The 20337-nt window shown below is 35.4% G+C and overlaps 1 protein-coding gene across 3 annotated transcripts in view; it reads left to right on the forward strand.

Annotated features, from left to right (window-relative positions):
* Positions 1-19580, forward strand: part of CEPT1 (choline/ethanolamine phosphotransferase 1) — a 36822-nt gene extending 17242 nt beyond the window's left edge. For 2 of the 3 annotated variants that reach the window (XM_042953380.1, XM_042953383.1), the window contains exons 5-9: positions 10421-10505; positions 16796-16927; positions 17397-17555; positions 18110-18235; positions 18831-19580. In XM_042953380.1, the coding sequence (XP_042809314.1) occupies positions 10421-10505; positions 16796-16927; positions 17397-17555; positions 18110-18235; positions 18831-18950 (622 nt within the window). In that variant the 3' untranslated portion in view covers positions 18951-19580. Of the gene's footprint in view, positions 1-3496; positions 3582-10420; positions 10506-16795; positions 16928-17396; positions 17556-18109; positions 18236-18830 lie in introns of all 3 variants that reach the window. The other variant, XM_042953382.1, reaches the window with a different exon arrangement.
* The last annotated feature ends 757 nt before the right edge of the window (positions 19581-20337 follow it).

Consider the following 20337-nt stretch of genomic DNA (forward strand, 5'->3'; position numbering starts at 1 on the left):
TGATGTACAGAATGTGTGGCTGCGATGGGAAGAAGCAAGACATCTGTTAGAAGAAAGAACATAGGTGCAAAGGAAGGAGGGTTTTGAATTTACACAGAAGAAATTGGCTAGAGAAGAGATTGAAGATATTTGGGGGAGAAAAGAGAGAGATGGATCTACGGAGCTAGACTGATGAAAATGCAGGAACAATGTTTAGGGTAACAGGTAGAGGGACTAGGTGGGAAGACACTGTCCCATTGAGACTATAGTGCTTCTTTGTTATGGTGTGAAACTAGATACACAAATATTGGAGCCAGTTTAAATTTAATATCTCAATTTAAATTACATATTAGTATTACAAGGGATTGGTTTTGATTTGGAAAATTAAATACAATTTTCTGAAATCCTGCATTCATATTAAGGCAACGCTTTTTTTTTTTTTTTTTTTTTTTTTTTTTTTTTAAGTAAAAGCAGATCTCAATATTCAAAGAAATGTGCTGCGAGTACTCACATTTAAGGAGATATTTTTCCAATGTAATGGGGACATATGGAATAATAGAGATATTCCTAAAGAAGTTTTTAAAATGCATTTAAGATTTCACATTCTTTTCAAGAGCAGGTAGAATAGGCTGATGTATAATAGGTTGAATATTGAAGTAAAGTTTATATGTGTGGAGGAGAAAGTCTAAATTTTGTTTAATTAGAAAAGAATAAGATAACCTTTCAAATGTAATTTGACTAAAAAGACTTTTTTTTACTATTTATTTTTTTGAGAGAGAGACCGACAGAGCTTGAGGGGAGAGGGGCAGATAGAGAGGGAGACACAGATTCTAAAGTAGGCTCCAGGCTCTGAGCTGTCAGCACAGAGCCTGATGCAGGGCTTGAACTTAGGAACCATGAAATCATGACCTGAGCCAAAGTCGACGCTTAGCCTACTGAGTCACCCAGGCATCCCTGACTAAAGAAATTTTTTTAAATCCCTTACTTTTCTTACTCCTTTTTGGAGAAACATGAAAGTGGCCCTTAGGCACCTTGGGAATTTTGTTTTAAAATATTTTTATTTTGATTGTTTTATTTTGGTGGTTACACACAAATGAAAAAAAATCATGAGGATTTCTTTTTTATATATAATCAATTTAGGTTGTTGTGTGTTTAATAACCATATAGCATATTTGTCAAATAAGAGATATTGATTTGTTTTTCTTAATCGCCTAGTGTCACTAATTTTAGTTGCTATTAAATTTGCTCATATCTTGACCAAAAATAGGCACCATAGTTAATTCATTTTTAACTAAGTAATTTCCATTCAAAGTCAGATATCATGAGAAAGTCAATGTGTTTTGGATCCATCATCTCTGATATTATGACTAAATCTTCCAGCATTTTGCTCTGATCACAACTGAAAGCTGCCTTGTACAGAGAATATTAGTACCTGTCACATCTAGATAGACCCCTGTTCTGACAGTGTTTCTGGACCAAGCAAGTAGAGGTCTGATAGAGATGAGTACTGCTCGCTGGGACCTCCTAGACCCAACTTAGCCTGTTGGGATTTTTACTGACTTGGATTTGAAAGCTGGGGAGGGAAGTGGGCTCAGAGGCTAGAACTTCACAGAAGAATGGGGTCGGCCGAAGAAGATAAGAATTATGAATCGAAGTTCATTTGTAAACATTTGTAAAACATACTTTAAAATGTTTATGGGTTATACTAAATGGAAGAGTTCACATTTCCTCTCTTAAGGCTTAAACCGTGTATATCTAGATATTTTAAAATATATAATTTGTAGATGTATATGTAGAATCATTTTTTATAAATCAAATGCTTAGAAATTCTAGACAATCTCTAAAAAAACTATTTATGCAAAATACTGGCCTTAAATCCTCCACACTGTGAAAGGTAGAACTCTTAAATTATCATTTCAGGAAAAAAAAAACAAAAAACAAAAAACTTTTCACAAGTCAAAAAAAGAAAGAATTATAATAAATTGAACTAGATCAGTATACCTTGCCTCAAGTGTTACCTCCAGACTATTGTCTGTGTATCAGCTTGCGCAAGGCCCAGAACTTTCATTTCGTAATTTGTAAGTCAGAGTTTTGGATTTGATGGTATCTAAGGTTCCTTCTATGAGCCTATTAACTTTACAGATGCTATTTTCAGTGTACTTACTATTTATAATTATAGCACGTAGAGTATTTAGTACATTTTTCAATTCATTTTTCCACACTTACATTAGCTAAAACTATGTAAATACATAACTTCTGACCTTTTCTAGTTAAATGAAAAAAGTTAATAGGCTATGTATTCTGGTAGTCTGGCAAATCCAGTTCAATTCTTACCCAAGAAATCTCTAAAGTATAAGTATTTGCAGATATCATAGTAATTAAAAACTGTTAATGTATAATCCACTTTTTGTGGATTAAGAATTAGGAAGCTTCCTGTTAAATGCCCATATAGGATATTCATACCTTTAGAAGTTTAAGACTTACCATGTGAACTAATAACTATCAAAGATTTTCCTTTCAGTTTCTAGTTTCCCTGTGTATTTTTTGTTAGTAAGTCATTCATTTGGACTGTGCCTATTTTAATTCTATCAAGTTATTAGAGATAAGATCTTAAAACAACTGTTTATATTAATGTAAAGCCTAGATTGCAGTTTGGACTTTAAGATCATCAGGTAAAATCGTAGACCTGTTTCCATCACATTTAGCATTCCTAGGTTCTTAATTTTGATTACATGGCTTTGATTTGAAGTCTGTTCTATACTGCCACTCCTTTTGCCAACATCCTTTAGTGATCACATTAGACATGTTACTTATTTTTACCACTAATAAACTAATCCAATATAGTAGAGAGTTATAATGCTGGTATGGAATTAAGGGAAGAGAAAGAGGAAGAAGGATAAGATTTTAGACTAGAAATGATCAGGAAACAGGACAAGGAGCTGACCAGTTTTATTTTGTTCTGACCATATCCAAAGAAGTCCTAGTTTCCCCCTTGCCTTTTTCACATACGTGTGCATTTTTTTACTGAATAGCAGAAGCAGGAGCATGATGAGATGTGGGGCAGTGAAGGGGTATGAGATGATTAGTGGTTTTTCAAACACCTAGTTAACTGTACACTGGGGCTTCTGGAAGCACTCCTCTCGACAGAGAAGTCTGGATAGGTTCTCACAGAGAAGGGACCTATGTCACAGCTAATGTGATTATTTGGCAAGTAGTGTTCACTACTTAGGTAACTAAGAATTAACTGCATTTTTAGTTCTAGTGTTTCCAGCTGCCTATTTACAAGTCATGTATTCAGTGTGTTAGTTTGAATTTTTACACTTTTCTACTATTTTGGTTTGGGTAAGAAATATACATGTTTGCATAAGGTTAGTAATAGTACTGTATAAATTGTTATTGAATCTTTAGATGTCTTTAAAGGGTAATGCTACTTTTTAAATGTTTTTGCTACCTGTAGGGCTCTTTGGCAAAAGCTCTGAGTAAAGTTATTTTGAAATGTTTGTTTCCTTATGCATAGATTCGATGTTACAGAGTCCCAGATCATAATTATAATATGCCAGCTTCTCACAGGAACCCTGGGACCTTGGTTCTGGAACTTCACGGTAACTGCTAGAATATTCATGCTGTCCAATGAACAGTGGCGTGAACTCAATAAAGACAGCACCTTTGTCATGCACAGAGTAATTAAAATACAAAAAAATAAAAAGTCTTCTGGTGGTATTTCACAGACAAACAGGTTATTAGAAAACATAATTTTAATATATATAGGGCAATAAAAATCCACCCTATTAAAATTTTTTGAAAATAATATTCCTGGTGATTTGATGCTAGAAACAATTGTCTCTCTCACTTACCCTACTGTACCTAATATCATTTTTGCTCTTTGTAATATTTTTAAAACAAATACCTTTCCACCATTAACTAGATTTTTTTTTTGAATTTATATTTTGAAAACAGAATAAAGCAAGCAGAGTTTCCCTTTAGATAAGCAAGTTGAGAAGATGCTTAGTAGTAATGTAGGAAAGATTCTGTTTATTCCCTTAACTCCTTTAGAATATTCTTTAAGCAATCTAGTACTGATTCTTCTGTTTCTGTTTTCAACGATCTTAGTTTTTAAGAAAATTAATGCTAGAAGCTATTCTTATTTGTATTGTTTACTGTTTTCTTCTCTTATTGTGCTTTTAAAACTAAGTATCCTTTGCTTTTCATGTTACTATAGCCATCTATTGAATAACATCCTTTTTCAGGTTTGGTTTGTTTTTAGTAAATACATATTTCCTTAATTAATGCTGAGTAAATAATACAACTTTTTTTCTCTCATGTTAAAATTATAATTTAGACTTTATGACCTTTAAAAGTTCAAAAATATTTATTAGGAAATAGTTTCCCAGTAGAATAGTCCAGAATCTTTCACACTTTAGTATGAAAGGTTTATTCACAAGCAAAGTAGAGCTTAAATTCCATTTATTTTGCAGTTCATGGAGTGTTTGGGGACTGTTCATATGGACACCTAACATATTGTTCTAGCAATACGGGGCTGCATTAGGTTTCCTATATTGAATCCTCATGCTCCAAAATGTTTCAATAATGTGATAGAGTAAGTCTGGTAGCAGAGTTCTTTCTGAAAGGTATCTTGCAGCATTGTAAATCCATTTATTCAGTGGCAGTAGAGACCTCTTTGGGGACAGATTAATAGTGAGGGATAATTTACATCTTTTTTTTTTTTCAAAAGAAGCTTAGACTTTGGAGAATACTGAAAAGTACTATAGACATTATTTAGAATCAAAACAAAAGCCATTTTTTCATTTGAATTTACAACGTACTTGCAGAATTATTTGTGGGGTCTATTTTCCTGGGGTAGAATAATGTGCATAGTTCAGAATGTGTCATTTTTAGTCCCCCTCTACCCATAACCTGTCTTCTGGTTCTTTCTCCAAAGACCTAAAACTTTATGCTCACTGCAGTTGTCTAGGTAGACAATTTTTGATAGCTCATTTACTATTTTTAATTGTACTCACCAAAGGTCTTTTCTCCCAGTGTTCTTAGTGAAATTAATAGTCAGGATATTGACTATATTACTTACTTTCACCTTGTTTGTGTATGATAAAAAAGTACCTGTATTTATAGAACCTTTCCTATTAAAATGTTTCTAGAAACTAATGCAAATCTGTTCTTTTACCAGTTGCTAACTTGCAGAGACTTTTTTTGCTTTTAATATTTGTTGCTTTAACTGGTTTAATCATTGCAATCAGACTGTCAGATGTTTGTGGGTTTTTCTTTTTCCATTTTTTCAGAGTTCAGGGGGAAAATAAGCTTAAGAAAGAGTTCATTATAATTTGTTTCCAATTTAATTTATTAGCATCAACTTGGAATGCTATTACCATTTTACAGAAAGTTGTGTTAGAATACAAGAAACATCATACATGGACACCTTAGTGATAACAAGGTAAAAACTTAGCACAGATGTTTACTCCAGTTGATTAGTAAACTAAAAATCAGAGTTTTGGCACCATGTAGGTACAACACTTCCATTTTCTTTCAAGGCTCTGCCACCTATTATCTCGGTAACCTTGGAAAAGTCCATTAACCTATCTGACTTTCCTCATCTATAAAATGGTGGCAATAGTTCCTACCTCCTAAATAGTTGTGAAGATTAAGAGTATCAAAAGTAATGTGCTAGCTTTAGTGACTGGCATATAAGTGTTTGTTACCACTATTATTTTTATTGATTTTAAGGCCTGTGTTAGTAACTCCCAGAAGTTGCTAGATTTCTTCCAGAATTGATTGTGCTAGTTTGAGAGGAAGAATAGGTCCATGATCCCTTCATTTAACTTCATCACGATTATTACTAAATGAGGTGAGAGGACTCTCCTAATTCTTCTGTTTCCAAGGGTGATAAGGGTAGGCTGTCCCCTGAATTGTGAGACCTAAGCTTTAGCTCCTTTTAGAGGACTTATATTCTAGCCTTTGGCTATTTTTCTTCTTCCTCAAGAATCACTGGATGGGTTGTTGTTGCAGGTGGTTTTTTTTTTTTTTTTTTTTGTAGTCTTCTCAGATAATCTAAAGATTCATTTAGTCCTTCATGTGGTAGATAATAAATATGGTTTTAAATAATTCAGCTTATCTCAAAAACAGATGCTTAGACTTTCTCTGTATGTAACACTTTTTGAGAGTGTGTGCGTATGTGTGAACAGGAAGGGGCAAAGGAAGAAGGGAGAGAGAGAATCCCAAGCAGGCTCCGTGCTGTCCGCACAGAGCCCAAATCAGGGATCAATCCCACGACTGTGAGATTATGACCTGAGCTGAAATTAAGAGTCAGATGCTTAACTGACTGAAACACCCAGGTGCCCTGTACCACTTGGGTTTAAAATATCATCGTTACCATTCAGCTGTCTGGTTAATATTACCTAACATTAAGCTTGCCATGCCCAGATTGTCCATTATCAAGGGTAGAAAGTAAAATATTGGAAGGCAGTATGGTCAGTTTCTAGGCCAGTCTTGGTTGCAGTCTACCAAGACTTCACCCCACCCATGATTTTTCTGGTATAATAAATGTTCTGGTCATGCAGAAGTTCCCTACAACTTCAGATCCATTGACAAGTGAGTGCAAATCTGTAATTAATAACAATCTAATCTTTGAATAGGATTCCAGACACCCTCAGTGGATGTCTTTTTAAACAAAATTCTTCTTTTTAAATAATAAATAGCTCACAAGTCAAATTGTACAAATCTGGGTTTCTTTGACACTTGAATTTAGCCTTAGTGCATATTCTCTTAACCAAGCCAACAGCCAACCCAAATTATAATACAATTACATTTGTTGTGTAGAGTTTAACAACAACAACATTGCTTTTATACATTAACTGCAAATATATCTTTGAATGCATATGTGACACATATAAGAAAAATAGATTAACTCGTATTAGAGTGAGTGGAAAGACATAAAAATTTTAGGGAAAAGATGATTAACATGCTTACCAGCTTTCACAGAATGTCATTTAAATCCCTTCACATTCCCATTACTCCTGAGTCTTGTTGGAATTCAAATCAGATGCATTTGTTAAGTATCTCTCTCAAAACTGAACAATGAAAATGAAACTTAAAATAGAAATTTTATTCATAGTCAGTTAACTTAGGAAGTTTGAGGTTGTTACACCCCTTAATCACTTTTTAAACCTCTAATTCTGATGTAATAACTGATCTAGGCTGCCTTTCTGTTGTGATAGAGACCCCCGGAGTTCCTCACTCCCAGCTACACAGATTTTCTGTTCCCTGTTTAGAAGTTAAAATTACTCCTATTCATTTAAGATACCATGATCTCTTTACCTCTTAGTCAGTAGACCATTAAGATGTTGCTAGGAGTGATGGGCCCAGGGGATTTATTTCAAATATTCAGTTATTTTGACTGCCACACTTACAGCCTCCCCATCAAAAGAATGGGGGAGCTTAGTCTCCACAGCTGGTTTGCTTCTTTGCATTTTTCTTCCGTGACAGCCATTAGAATGTTGTTTATGGCTGGCTTGTTGTTGTCATTTGAAGAGATTATACATAGCAATTGGGCAAATTCTTTCTGTACTTTGACAACCTATACTAAAATAGAAACAGGAAATTATTTAAAGCCAAACAAGTCAGAATATTTAAATACCTTCATGGTTACAGAAAATTAAGTGCATTCTCATCTAATTTCCCCCCTCTGAAACTTTTAGGCTGTGGAAATCTAATGCTGTAGATAAGAGATTTGTTTTCCCATATGTCTTAAAAAAAAAAAAAATCACTCTGGTGTTTTGGATGCTCCTTTACCACATATTCTTTGTATCTTGAAGGGCTTATTTTTAGTGTAGTTCTGGAGGATGCTTTTTTGGTTTTTGAGTAGTAGTCCCAACATTTGGGAATTTTCCACCCATATTATTATTTTGAAATGAATAATAAGAAAGTGACTACAGAAATGCCACATTCCTGTCTTTCCGTAACATTCTCCTTTCTGGATAACTGTCTTTCCTCCTCAGCCAAAAGTAGTAAATGATGAATATATATTACCATAAATTCATCCACTAGGAGACTTCTTAGTGGAAAGGTAGGAAAATGGACTGCCATATAAGCAACTCTTGTCTAAGTAGATTCATTGACTCTTTTGTTCATTGTTAATCACTTCTGCCACCTGTCCCTCTTAGTTCCCTTAGTTCCTATCTCTAGGGAGGGCCTCTTACTGCACTCTTCTTCATTGACAGTCAAGCTTAGAGCCACACCTCCAGGAGTGGGGATAGGCCATGATTCAGTGCAGGAGGGTCTCATCCGGCAGTACTGAGTATTCCTCTAAATCAAATAAGCAAACAGGAAAAAAAAACTCTTAACTACCTATAACTGGTAAGTTTTCCCTGGCTTTCCCTCCTAACATTAAGGCATCGTGGATCTAAATACTATAACAGTATCTGCATGGTTTAGGAAATTCTGTCTTCTAAAAGTTTTAAACAGGCAAATCCATAAAACTTTCCCTAGGAATCCCAGTCTGAGCTTTATAAAGATCTTTCATGTTCCCCATTCTCTTTTACATTCATCCAGGGTACAAAGATTAATTGCATGAGGTTCCCTCCATTTTTATTTTGTAATTCTATACTTCTGGCCCTTCCCCTCCCAAAAGGCTACTTCATATATCCAGCAAAATGTTGTAAGATGTCTACCCTCCTCCACCCAAGACAGACTTGATCATCTTTGACACCTGCTTAGTCTCCTGAATCTGCTACTGAGTGTAATTCCCCTTATTGGCAACACCATTCATCAGGTCAGCTCTACAGATTCTTTTTAGCCTAATTCGGTCCATTTTTTCCCCAATAAATGTGTATGTAAAGATGACTACATCACTATATGTTTACAACTTAATAAGCTTCTGTTCAAAAAAAAAAAAATCTGGAGCAAACAAAGCTCAATTTTTTTTAGTTGTGAGAGACTGGTATCAACTTAGTTGTTTATGTTGGGCATGGAAACTTGCATATCTAGCTCACATTATATGTTTTAAGTGTCAGTTTTAGAAATGGGGGCTCCATTCTGCTCTGGGAATTGAATCCCCTTGCTGTTGTTGGTATCTGTTTTTCTTAGACTAATTTTTTTTAAAAATTTACCTTAATATAAGTTACTCACTTTGTTTAAAACTAACATTATAAAAAAACATATGCAGTGTATGGTCTCCTTCCCATCCTCCTCTCCCAGCGGTCCATCCCCACACTGTCCTCTCCAGTAGGTACCACTGTTCTTAGTTTATAATGTATCCTTCCAGAAATTTGTTATGTAATTACTGACAAAAATAGAGAATATTATTTTTCTTCTTTTTTACACACACACACACACACACACACACACACACAATAGCACTTACACATTCTGCAACATTTCTTTTCACCTAATATATCTTTGATATTTTTCCATATCACTTTTTAGGGAGCAACTCACTCTTTTTTCAAAGCTACCAGATACCCCATTGTGTGGAAGTACTCTAATTTCTATAACTGTTCCCTCATTGAGGGCTTTGCTGTTATAAAGAATGCTGTAATAAATAACCTTGTACAAACACTTTGTACAAGTATATCTGTACAATAAGTTGTGAGAATTTTAATTTTGGATCCAATAATCTGGAATGATAATCTCAAGATTATGTAAAGTGCTGGTCTGTAGAAGGAAAAGAATGTCAGTTTGTACTTTGCTCCTCAATCTTTTTGTCCATATTCTTTTTTTTCAGACTTTCAGACTTCTAATTTCTACTGCCCTGTTTTTGTACCAGGTTTGTCTTTTCTTGACTGTAAGATCATTTTCAGCAACCTCAAACTAATTCTTGGCTGCTTTTCAGTTCTTCTTTCCAGAAATCTTAGGGTAGTTCACCTAATAAGTGTAAGAATTTGAGAGCTGGGTGAAATTTTTTTTCACACCCCTACTATGGAAGGCATTAAGTGAATATAACTAAAGGGCAGTAAGTTTTATAAGATCTGAGTGATTCACGTTACTTTAGTAAAAACTCACCATTTCCTCTATTTGGTACTACAAAGCCCTGGTTTCAAGATTTCATATTCTATAGCAGTGTAATGCAGTCCCCTCTGCTTGACACTCGAAATTTAATACACACATGCCCTGCCCCTGCTCCTTTTTTCTTTTTTTCCTTTTTTTGGTGGGAAAGGTTAAGCTATAGTTTCAGCTCCACTTCAGTGAGTCAGAAATTTCCTATGGAAAGGAGGGGTTTTTATTGCTCTGTGAAATTCATCAAATTAAATTAAAAGCCTCTGGATTTTATTTGATTTTGCTCATAACAAATTTTTGACACCTCCTTCTCCCCTTTCCTCAATATTTGAGATTTTTTTCTATTGTGCATGATAGAGGAATGCTGCTAAGCTCGCAAGTAATTAACTTGAAATTGTTTTGAGTAATTCTGCTTTTTTGGCTTTTTGTACCTAATCAGAATTGATGTGACTGAAGTGCAAATCTTCATAATAATCATGCATTTGCTGGCAGTGATTGGAGGACCACCTTTTTGGCAATCTATGGTAACTTTGTTCACATTGTGTATCCCATGTAATGCATGTTGTCTTTTGCTTGTGTTTTCTAATATAGGATAATCCAGTTAAAGAGTGATATGTAAAACTATTTTACTCTTTCTGAAAATGAAAAGCCACAGCAATGGTAGGACACAAACTTCTCTTTGGGTCATGGTGAATTTTACTACTTGGAGTCAGGTGGAACTTGAGGTCCATTCCAGGACTATTGTTTTGGAAGGCCATCTGAATTATTATTCGTCATCCCATTTTACATCTGAGGAGACAGCGGATACTATAGCCGCTTAACCAATGACTAGATCAAATCAGGCTTTTTTTCTTTCTGAGCTATAGGAGTCTACTAGTTTTTCTATCATATGCTTAAAGCTGAATAAGAAATTTGGGGTAGCAAATAAACTAGCCCTAAAACAGAATAAATGCTTATTGAAATCGGTGCCATAGAATGGTTTTAACAAGCCAGGACCTTGATTTTCAACCTGACCTATAAACACACATTCTTTTTTTTCACAAAACGTCAAAACAGGGTACATGAAAGGTATAATATGCAAGCCAAGAGCACAGGCTTAGGAACCAGACTGCCTGAGTTCAGTCGGGCTCCTCTGCGTATTGTGTGAACGTCATCTGTTACTCAGCTCTCTGTGGCTTAATTGCCTCCTCTGTAAAATGAGAACAGTAATAATACCTATTTCATAGGGTTATTCTTTTTTGTTAAATGAGTAGTACGTATAAAGCACTTAGAACCGTGTGTATCAAGTAATAAGCCCTCAGTGAAAGCTGCTCTTACAATTGCCAGATAGATCTTCTTCCAGATCTGAGTCACAGTTGTTTGTGCTGCCTGGTCCAGTTTACTGCTGATCACTACCACCACGCTTTCAGAATTTGCCATTCATTTGGTGTGATCTCACCAAAGGATTTACTACTCCTAAACAAACATAATTCTTAAAAATCAGATTAATTTTAAGGTATATGGGAAATTTATGGAACGAGATCTTTCGCATACCTAATTCACTTTATGAGGGTCAATCAGATATTTGAGGAGGTGTAATTGACATACTTCCCTGCGTATTCATTACCAGAAATTGTTCAATACCTTTTTTTTTTTTTTTAATTTTTTTTTTTTTCAATATTCAATACCTTTTGTCAGGAGGATAGGGTTGTGAGGAGGGAGGAGATAAAGGAATAAAAATAATCCATAGTCTGCCAGGAGAATTCTGAAGCTATCTAGTCATGTATGTAGTATCATTCAAATTCACATCTTTCCTACACACGAGTCTCAAAAGCTGATAGGGTCTTTAGTGAAATCTAAGATATATTTTAGTGAAATCTGAGCTCCATAGATTCAGATATAGGTATACAGAGAGATACATAGATATAGGGAGAGAATTTTATTATTTTTGTTTTCCAGCAAGTTAAGCATATATAAATATATATAAAATATATAAATAAATATAATAAAATATATAAATAAATGTAATAAATAAAATAAATATATGTTATATATACAGTTGACCCCTGGACTACACAGGTTTGTTAAAGCAAGGGTCCCTTAACTATACACTTTTTTTTATAAATACAGTGCAGTGCCATAAATGTGTTTTCTGTTCCTTATGATTTTCTTAATATCATTTTCTTTTGTCTAGCATCCTTTCCTGTAAGTGTATAGTATATAATACATATACAAAATATGTGATAATCAACTGTCTTATCAGTAAGCCTTCTGGTCAACAATAGCTCAGTTTTGGGGGAATCAGAAATTATATGCAGAGTTTCAACTGCACGGGGCTGGGTGGGTAGGCACTCCTAACCCTCGTGGTGTTCAAGGGTCAATCGTATGTTGACTTAAATTTTTTGTATCTCTTGACTATGTTCATAGACTTTGTGTTTTATACCAAAGTCTCCCCTTCTCCAAAATTATTTTGAATATCTTAAATGTATATAAATTATCTATACAGTTTCATCATACCAGTTACCAAAAATTGTGATTTCTGGCTTGATCGTTGCAAAACAAGTCAGCGTCAGGTATATAAACCATATTATCCTTATCAGTATGGAAATACATAAGGCATTATTGCAAATGAAGTTATAGGCTGTATGCGTATATTTTTTATGTGGTGCCTGGTGGTGAATTTGCTTCAGGTATCCTTGTTACCTTTTTCACTAGGATTTATATACATGAACTTAACAGAAGTGATGGTTGTTTTTTTTTTTTTTTTTTCTTTTAAAAGGATCAAATAGTTTGCCCTATCTTTATAGATAATTAAGATAATATAATCATCCTCTTTTATTATATGTTTTAAAAAGTAACTGTAGGAACTCTCAGATCCGAGACTGAAGTAAAATCCCCAGGCCCAACAATCTAACTCCAGTAGGAGTGAGGCCAGGTTGCGGGAGAGATGCAGATCCCAGGCCTTTGTTAGTGGCCCTGCTGTTACCATCATTAAAGTAAAAGGGAAGGGCCTGACCTCTCTGGTGATATTTGGAGGCTAAAAGAAATATTCTGTGTTCTTTGAGCAATTCCCAGTAGAGAGTCCCATAATTGACCTCAGACCACTATATTTCTTTTTTTCTTTTTATTTGGCCCTATGGGTTCAATGCTGAATATACTGTTTCAAATTGGATTATGTTAGTTTAGGAAAGATTACATGTAATAATTTGTGTGCCAAAATGGAGAAAATGTACCCGTTTGGAGCGTCAAATTTTCATCTCTCTTGAAGTTGAAGGCACGAAATGGACACTGCTTTCCAAATCCTCATTAAAAGGCTTTCATTGATAGTTAGGAAGCAAATCTATGGCTTTAAAAAATATATACAATTGTTTTTATAAAGCTGATTTCAGAATATCAGCTGTTTTGCAAAGATAAGTGATTTATATCTGCAGCTTATGGATTACCCATTTCTTGCTGCTTTTTTGCTTTTTTTTTTTTTCTTCAGAGAGGTGGGTTTTTACCAAAGTTTGTAATTAGTTCTGTTGGTTTGGGTTGTTTGTGGTTTTTTTCTTTTCTTTTTTTTAAGGAAAAATTGTTTTCATGCACAAAAGTCTGTGCATGGGTTTACACATTGCAAGGAACAAAACAAAAATCCATATTGTTAATTTTTCTGTATTGCTTTTCCCAGAAGAATATATTCTTTTGGAATGTCTTGAAACTATCTTTTATCCTATCACTGTTTTTTTGTTTGTTTTTGTTTTAAGGAGAATTATCCTCACTTGAAAGGGACCCACATGCAATCCCCTCATGGTTACTTTCACTGCTGTTTCATTCTTTTTTTTTTTTCTTTTTTAAGTTTGTTTTTATTTATTTTGAGAGAGAAAAGAGAGCACGAGTGGGGTATGGGCAGAGAGAGAGGGAGAGAGAATTCCAAGCAGGCTCCACTTAGAAGAAGTGTACTTAGACTTAAATAATTTAGACATGGTGATTTTCTTTAAATACTTGGTAGATGCTGTAATTATTGTTATATTAAAGTTTGATGGAAATCACTTCTTTTCAAAGTACTTCTAAATAGGCATTGCCACATTGTTTGGAAGAAGGTTAGTAGTATCTAACCTCAAAATGACACTTTGTGTTTCAGCTGAAATTTACAAAGCCCATAAGAACATTTTATTATGTCCCTAAGAAAACTAGTCTTAACAGTTTAGTAACTGATATTCTATATTAATCCAAACTATTGAATCAGAACATGTCCATTGTAATCTGGTAAATCTGAGATTTAATACCTGCTTTTCCATCTCTAACCTAATTTAAAATGAATTACATTAGATTGATATTATTTAGATGCATAATTTGATAGCTTAAATCCAGAGGGTTTGCCCCTGGCTATAGAGCAGACACCATGACCCAGAGCTCTGATAAAGGTATGTTTTCAGTATAGCTTTCTTGTATTTCTGTAGAGTGAATGCATGTTAGCTACCTTGGGCGAGTTCTAAGATGAGAAGGCCAGAAAGGGAAAGATTGGGAAAAGACAGAATGTGTCCACCTTCCTTGATCTTGGGTGGGAGGTGAAAATGGCAATGCTTTTGGTGCTTTTTATAAGTGGTTCATTTGGTGCTGATTTTTAAGGGATTGCCTGATAAGGCTTGTGATTCCTTTCCTTCCAGCTCCCTTCACTTTGCCTCAGATTTTCTTGTAGCTAACATTCTTTTTCCTTCTTAATGTGGGAGCAAGATATGTCTTCTTATTCTCCCATAACAGTAATTCTACATAGAGGATAAGAGAAAGGGAGGAGATCTTAATCTTCAACAAGTGTATATAGAGCACTTACGATGCGCATGGCTCCAGAGAGAATATAAAAAATCAATGCAAACAAAATCCTATACTCAGAAACTTAGGGTTTGGTGTATATAGCTATCCTATATGATGGAAACCGAGAGGATCTTAGGAATGTTTATGATACTTTGCTCCTAAGTCTGTAGCTTGCTTACTTATTTTGTGGTTCAAGGCATTTACTAAATTGCCTGGCTTCTTTAATATTTCAGTTTATTCTTTCTTCTTTCAATAGCCAACAGTTTCCATGAACCTACCGCATTTTCACCAAATTTTAATTATAGTTGTGGTAATACTCAGTTCAGTTGTGGCACAAATGACTGCTATGCCAGAGTTGGCACTTACTCGATACCCTGGCCCTAATACAGGCATGCCACTGTAATGGATGAATGCTTTGTCTCCTTTGAAATCTGAGGGAGTATAGTATTTCCCCCATTGCCATACAGGGCCTTTGTCTCTGGAGGAAAAAAGAAAACTAGCCAGGGTATTAAATTTAATTCAGGTGCATCAGATTAAGATTGTAATATCCCTAGTTTTCTGAACCAGAGCAGGAAAATCTTAGAGCTCGAAGCAACCACGGTGTTGATTTTCTCCTTCACTGTAAACAAGTGTTGAATTTGGGCTGTAGGGTTTAGAAATGAATTAGGGAAGGAAGAAGACCATTTAGGATGCTCTGTAGAGTTCTGGGCTTAACTTTTAAGTTGACCTATTTCATTTTAGAAAACTAAACACTGCCACAGTACAACTTGAAATTTGAACAGTTGATTACAATTTTTTTTCAGAGCTGCAGTTTTGCAAGAGGTCATAGTGTTTTATAAACAAACTGAGTTCTTCAGAGTTTTGAAGAAATACAGTATCTAAACATTAGGATTGTTGTCTCTACCAATTTTACTTGGGTTTTATGTATACAAAAAAAAAAAAAAATTAGGAAATGTGACATGTCCTATTTGGTTTTTAAATGGTAGCCCTAAAAAGTATAAATAGCCCTAGTTAAAATGTTTTCATTATAAGAACTCATTGCCTATTAAACCCTGTGGGCTTCTGGAATTTTGTACTTATACTCATTTGTTTCTGTTAATAGAATATATCATTTTATGTTGCTTTATTTTCAACCCGTATTGGACAAAATATGAGCCTTCAGAAAAGCTAAATGAGAGGTGCAAACAGAAAGAAAATCTTAAATGATTTTAAAAAGTTAGCACAAGTGTATTTCATTTTAAATGATGGATATTGTACTTGCAAGATTGAATACTTGATACCAGTGCACTCAGCCGCTCTCCCCCGCCCCACTTTAGGTAAATTAATCTGCATTTTCAGTATGCTTTTGTATTTTCAGTATGCTATAAAAATATATTATTTGCTTCTTCTGAAAATTTAACATGTTAAAATTTTGGATACACAATTGTACCTGCTTGGATGGTGCTTGACGTCTTTTTGCCCTGCATATGAATGTCTTTTTGGCTGCCCTCTGCTTTTTCTAGTTGCTTGTATCCTAACAGTTTGGAGTTGAGACCTCCTCTGAGTACAGCTTTTGTCTTCCATTCTCTAGTTTGCATGCTTTTTTAATCTAGCTGCAGATATTTCTAGTCTTCTATGCTCCACACTTTGTCTCTCATAACAATTAGTAACAAAGTACAGATTTAAAGGCAGAGGTCCAAAAATGTACAAAGAAACAAGCAAAGTACACTTCATTTATAAAAAGTCCAGAAGACAGCCTGTTCCACTGTTGCCAGACTTCTGGGATACATTAGGTGAACTTTACTTAGCTTGTGACACAATTTAATAAAGTTGAATCAGTAATTTTTTTAAAGGTTGGCGTGAGAAATGAGATTAATTTCTACATAGCCTCGTCTCTTTGTTATATTGCTTCTAATAGAAAGAGGGAAATGTTCATGAATTTAAGTATTTGCTAAACTGGAGGGAATATGGAGGATATATGGGAATATGAACCAAACATGTGTTGTATTTTCTTATTTCAATTTGTATATATTTTAATTGTTCTCTTTCTCTCCACCCACTAAAGATTCCAGTGCTGAATATCCAAATGAAAATTTTTCCTGCACTTTGTACTGTAGCAGGGACCATATTTTCCTGTACAAATTACTTCCGTGTAATCTTCACAGGTGGTGTTGGAAAAAACGGATCAACGATAGCAGTGAGTACATCTTAAGATTCCCCACAATTGTTTATACTAGGACTTGGTTTTGTAGTTGCCTTTCCATTTGAATTGTATAAAACATTTGCTAATTTAGACTTTCTGCTCAGTCTTAAACAAAAGTAATATCCCAAACTCACTTTTATCTATACATGCATACATGTATATGCTTACGTGCTTTTTTTTTTGTGCATGTACATACGGACACACATGCATGCCTTTATACACAAATGTATTTTTAAAAGTATGATCTGCTTTGTAAAATAAGCCTGACGGCATAAGTAAAATCCTCAGATTGTGCCTGACCAACCCATACTGCTGCTTTCTTCACTAGCTGTTCAGTATTCGGTTACAGAAACTGCTGGCTGTCAGGCACCGTGAGGTTCTTAAAAGTGTGAGTTGATCTGCCTTACAACAGATCCGTGTCGTATCTGACAGTTTGTACCTCTCTTCTCTTTATTCTGCACAGGGAACAAGTGTCCTTTCTCCTTTTCTCCATATTGGATCAGTGATTACATTAGCTGCAATGATCTATAAGAAATCGGCAGTTCAGCTTTTTGAAAAGCATCCCTGTCTTTATATACTGACGTTTGGTTTTGTATCTGCTAAAATCACTAATAAGCTTGTGGTAAGCACTAAAGATTTTCTTTGTTTTGTGTTTAAAATTCCTCTTATTTTGGGTTTATGGCCATAGCTTTCATCCCACAGCTTCCTGAGCAGCTCTAGAGTTTGCTCTCCTCCAGTCAAGATCCCTGGACATCAACATGGGAACTGTTCTCACTCTTCTGTGAAGCTACAACTGGAGGTTACCAGAAGCTTCTTGGACCTCCACAGCCCTTCTTTCTGCTACAGTTTAATGTGGTGCTTTAGTTTATCTGCCTTCTTCAGTCTCCATCTGTACACTCGAATCAAGGGTGTTTATGAAAAGCATCTTCTGGGGCGGGGCGGGGGTGGGGGGGGCTTGGTTGACATGGTCTGTCCCTGTGGTGTATAGCTCTCACACATAATTCTTGTCAGTTTTCTGGGGGTTTTTTGGGAAGTTTAGCTTTTTATTCAGTATCGCCAAATAATTCTCGAAACTTGTGAACACAACTTGAAACTTGAGCACAAAACTGATTTACTGTGACTCACGGTTGCTCTAGTATGAGAGTGCCTGCATCACGGGTTCTCTTTTGTTTTCAGGTGGCACACATGACTAAGAGCGAAATGCATTTGCACGACACAGCATTCATAGGCCCAGCACTTTTGTTTCTGGACCAGTATTTTAACAGCTTTATCGATGAATATATTGTACTTTGGATTGCCCTGGTAAGTATCGTTCTGTGTCTGGTTTCATGATTCAGAAGCCACTTGTTTTCTTGTTCCTGTGGGTCAGTCCTGAAAGATAGATACTATAATTGTAATGATTTGGAATGTCAGAAAACCATATTTATGGGACTTTGTAAAGAGTTCTTCGTGGCTTCATCTTTGAGCCATTTTTTGCATTAGTCTTATTAGTCCTACATCTGGGCTCAAAAATTCCAGATTTCTGACTGTAAAGCAGGAACTGATAAATTACATCCTGTGGGCCAAAGGTCTGTTTGTATAAAGTTCTATTGGAACACAGCCGTGGCCATTCATGAAGGTATTGTCTGTGTCTGCTTTCATGCTATAATGGCAAAAGTTGAGCAGCTAAGATACAGACGGTATGGTCCACAAAGCCTAAAATATTTACTGTGTCTCTGAGAAAGAGTTTGTCGATCCTTAGCGTAAAGGAAAAATCCATGAGGAAATTGAAGTATTAGATTGTATGGAATTGAAGACATGTCTGGAAGGAAGGGAAGAAGGAAGCCACTCCTCATTTAGGAAGCTTAGGAATCACCTAAGCAGGTCCTGAGAATCTGACACTCTCTTTTCTTTCTAGGTCTTCTCCTTCTTTGATTTGATCCGCTACTGTGTCAGTGTTTGCAATCAGATTGCGTCTCACCTGCACATACATGTCTTCAGAATCAAGGTCTCGACAGCTCATTCTAATCATCACTAATGACATACTTGGTGTCATATAGGAAACTCACGTTTTCTGCAGGAAAGAATCAGAACATATTAAGGAGAATGGGGTGGATAAGAACAAATATAATTTATAATAATCAATGTTGTATAACTTTTCTTTGTTATTGGTAACACTCCTTAACTATCCTGTGTGAGAATGGGAATTTCAATCCCATCCTGTAATTGTACATGTTGTCATACAGGGTTTGGCCCAAGGAAGCATGCAGGAAAAATGGCCATGTGTTTGTAATTATCTTGGATTCAGAATAAAATTGTCCTGGGGAGCAGATTCCCAGTGGTGGAGATTTCTCATGTAGAATATTTGCAGGCCAAAAGATGGTTGCTTTATAATTTTAACAAATCATCATCTTTTAGTGACATCCTTGTTTAGTCTCTTCTCAAGCTTTCTTTACTAAGGAGCTCAGCTTGTGGCACAGATATATCCTACTAGCTTGTGCAATGGAATTAGTGATAAAGACCTTGAATTTGAATTGAAAGGTTTCTTATCTTTACATTGTTGAGGAGGTAATTTTTTTTATTGCTCAAGAAATGGTATCTCTCATGGGCTTGGGATTTCCTGTTAGCATGCAGAATAATGTGGTAACTTTGTTGATCCATTTTATTTTTTTAAATAAATATATGACCTGAAAGCCAGCCTTTTTCTCAATTTTATTCAGTGGAAAGATAGACTAAGTTTTAATGTCATTTTTTTTTAAGCAGAATTTATTTCTGTTCTTTAATAAATGAGGAAATTCGGTCATCTGCTTTGTCATGATGTGTCCTGCGATCTTTCTACTCTGTTTAACTGAAAATATGGAACTGTGTTCGTTTTCCTTCTTGATAGGTTTTTTTCGTTGCACTTGTCCCCCTTCAGATTATAAATCTTTTAGGAGTCTCAAACCCTTCCCCAGAATTTTCCATGAGAGAGGCTTCGGCCTCCCTAGGCAGTCACCGAAAAGTTGTGCTCCTGTTCTGCCTCCTCGGTATGCTACAGTTTGAAATGAGAACCAGCTGTCACAGTGATTATAAGCAGGATCTGTTTCCGCAGTATGTATAGTCCAGATGCTTGAATGGAGGGGGACAGCAGAAAAGAAACTAGTGGTATCTTTTTATTGATTTGCATAGATTCCTGTTGATTTGTATTTATACCCTGTTTTGGTAATCATGGGTAAACAATAGCCGTTCTGCCTCAGCTGGGAGTCGGAACTCTGCTCTCTCGCACTTCTAATGCTTCCGTTAATCCCACGTAATCTTGAGTAGGAGTGACAGTGAAACCTTCAAGTTCCTTGCTAGACTGTAGCAGTAGAGAGAAATCTCTCATTGTTTTTGCTGGCTAGCAACTCCTCCAGCATCTGGGGTAGTTTTGAAGGTTAGGACGAAGA

The sequence above is a fragment of the Panthera leo genome, chromosome C1, assembly GCF_018350215.1.
Source record: "Panthera leo isolate Ple1 chromosome C1, P.leo_Ple1_pat1.1, whole genome shotgun sequence".
Lineage (NCBI taxonomy): Eukaryota > Metazoa > Chordata > Mammalia > Carnivora > Felidae > Panthera > Panthera leo.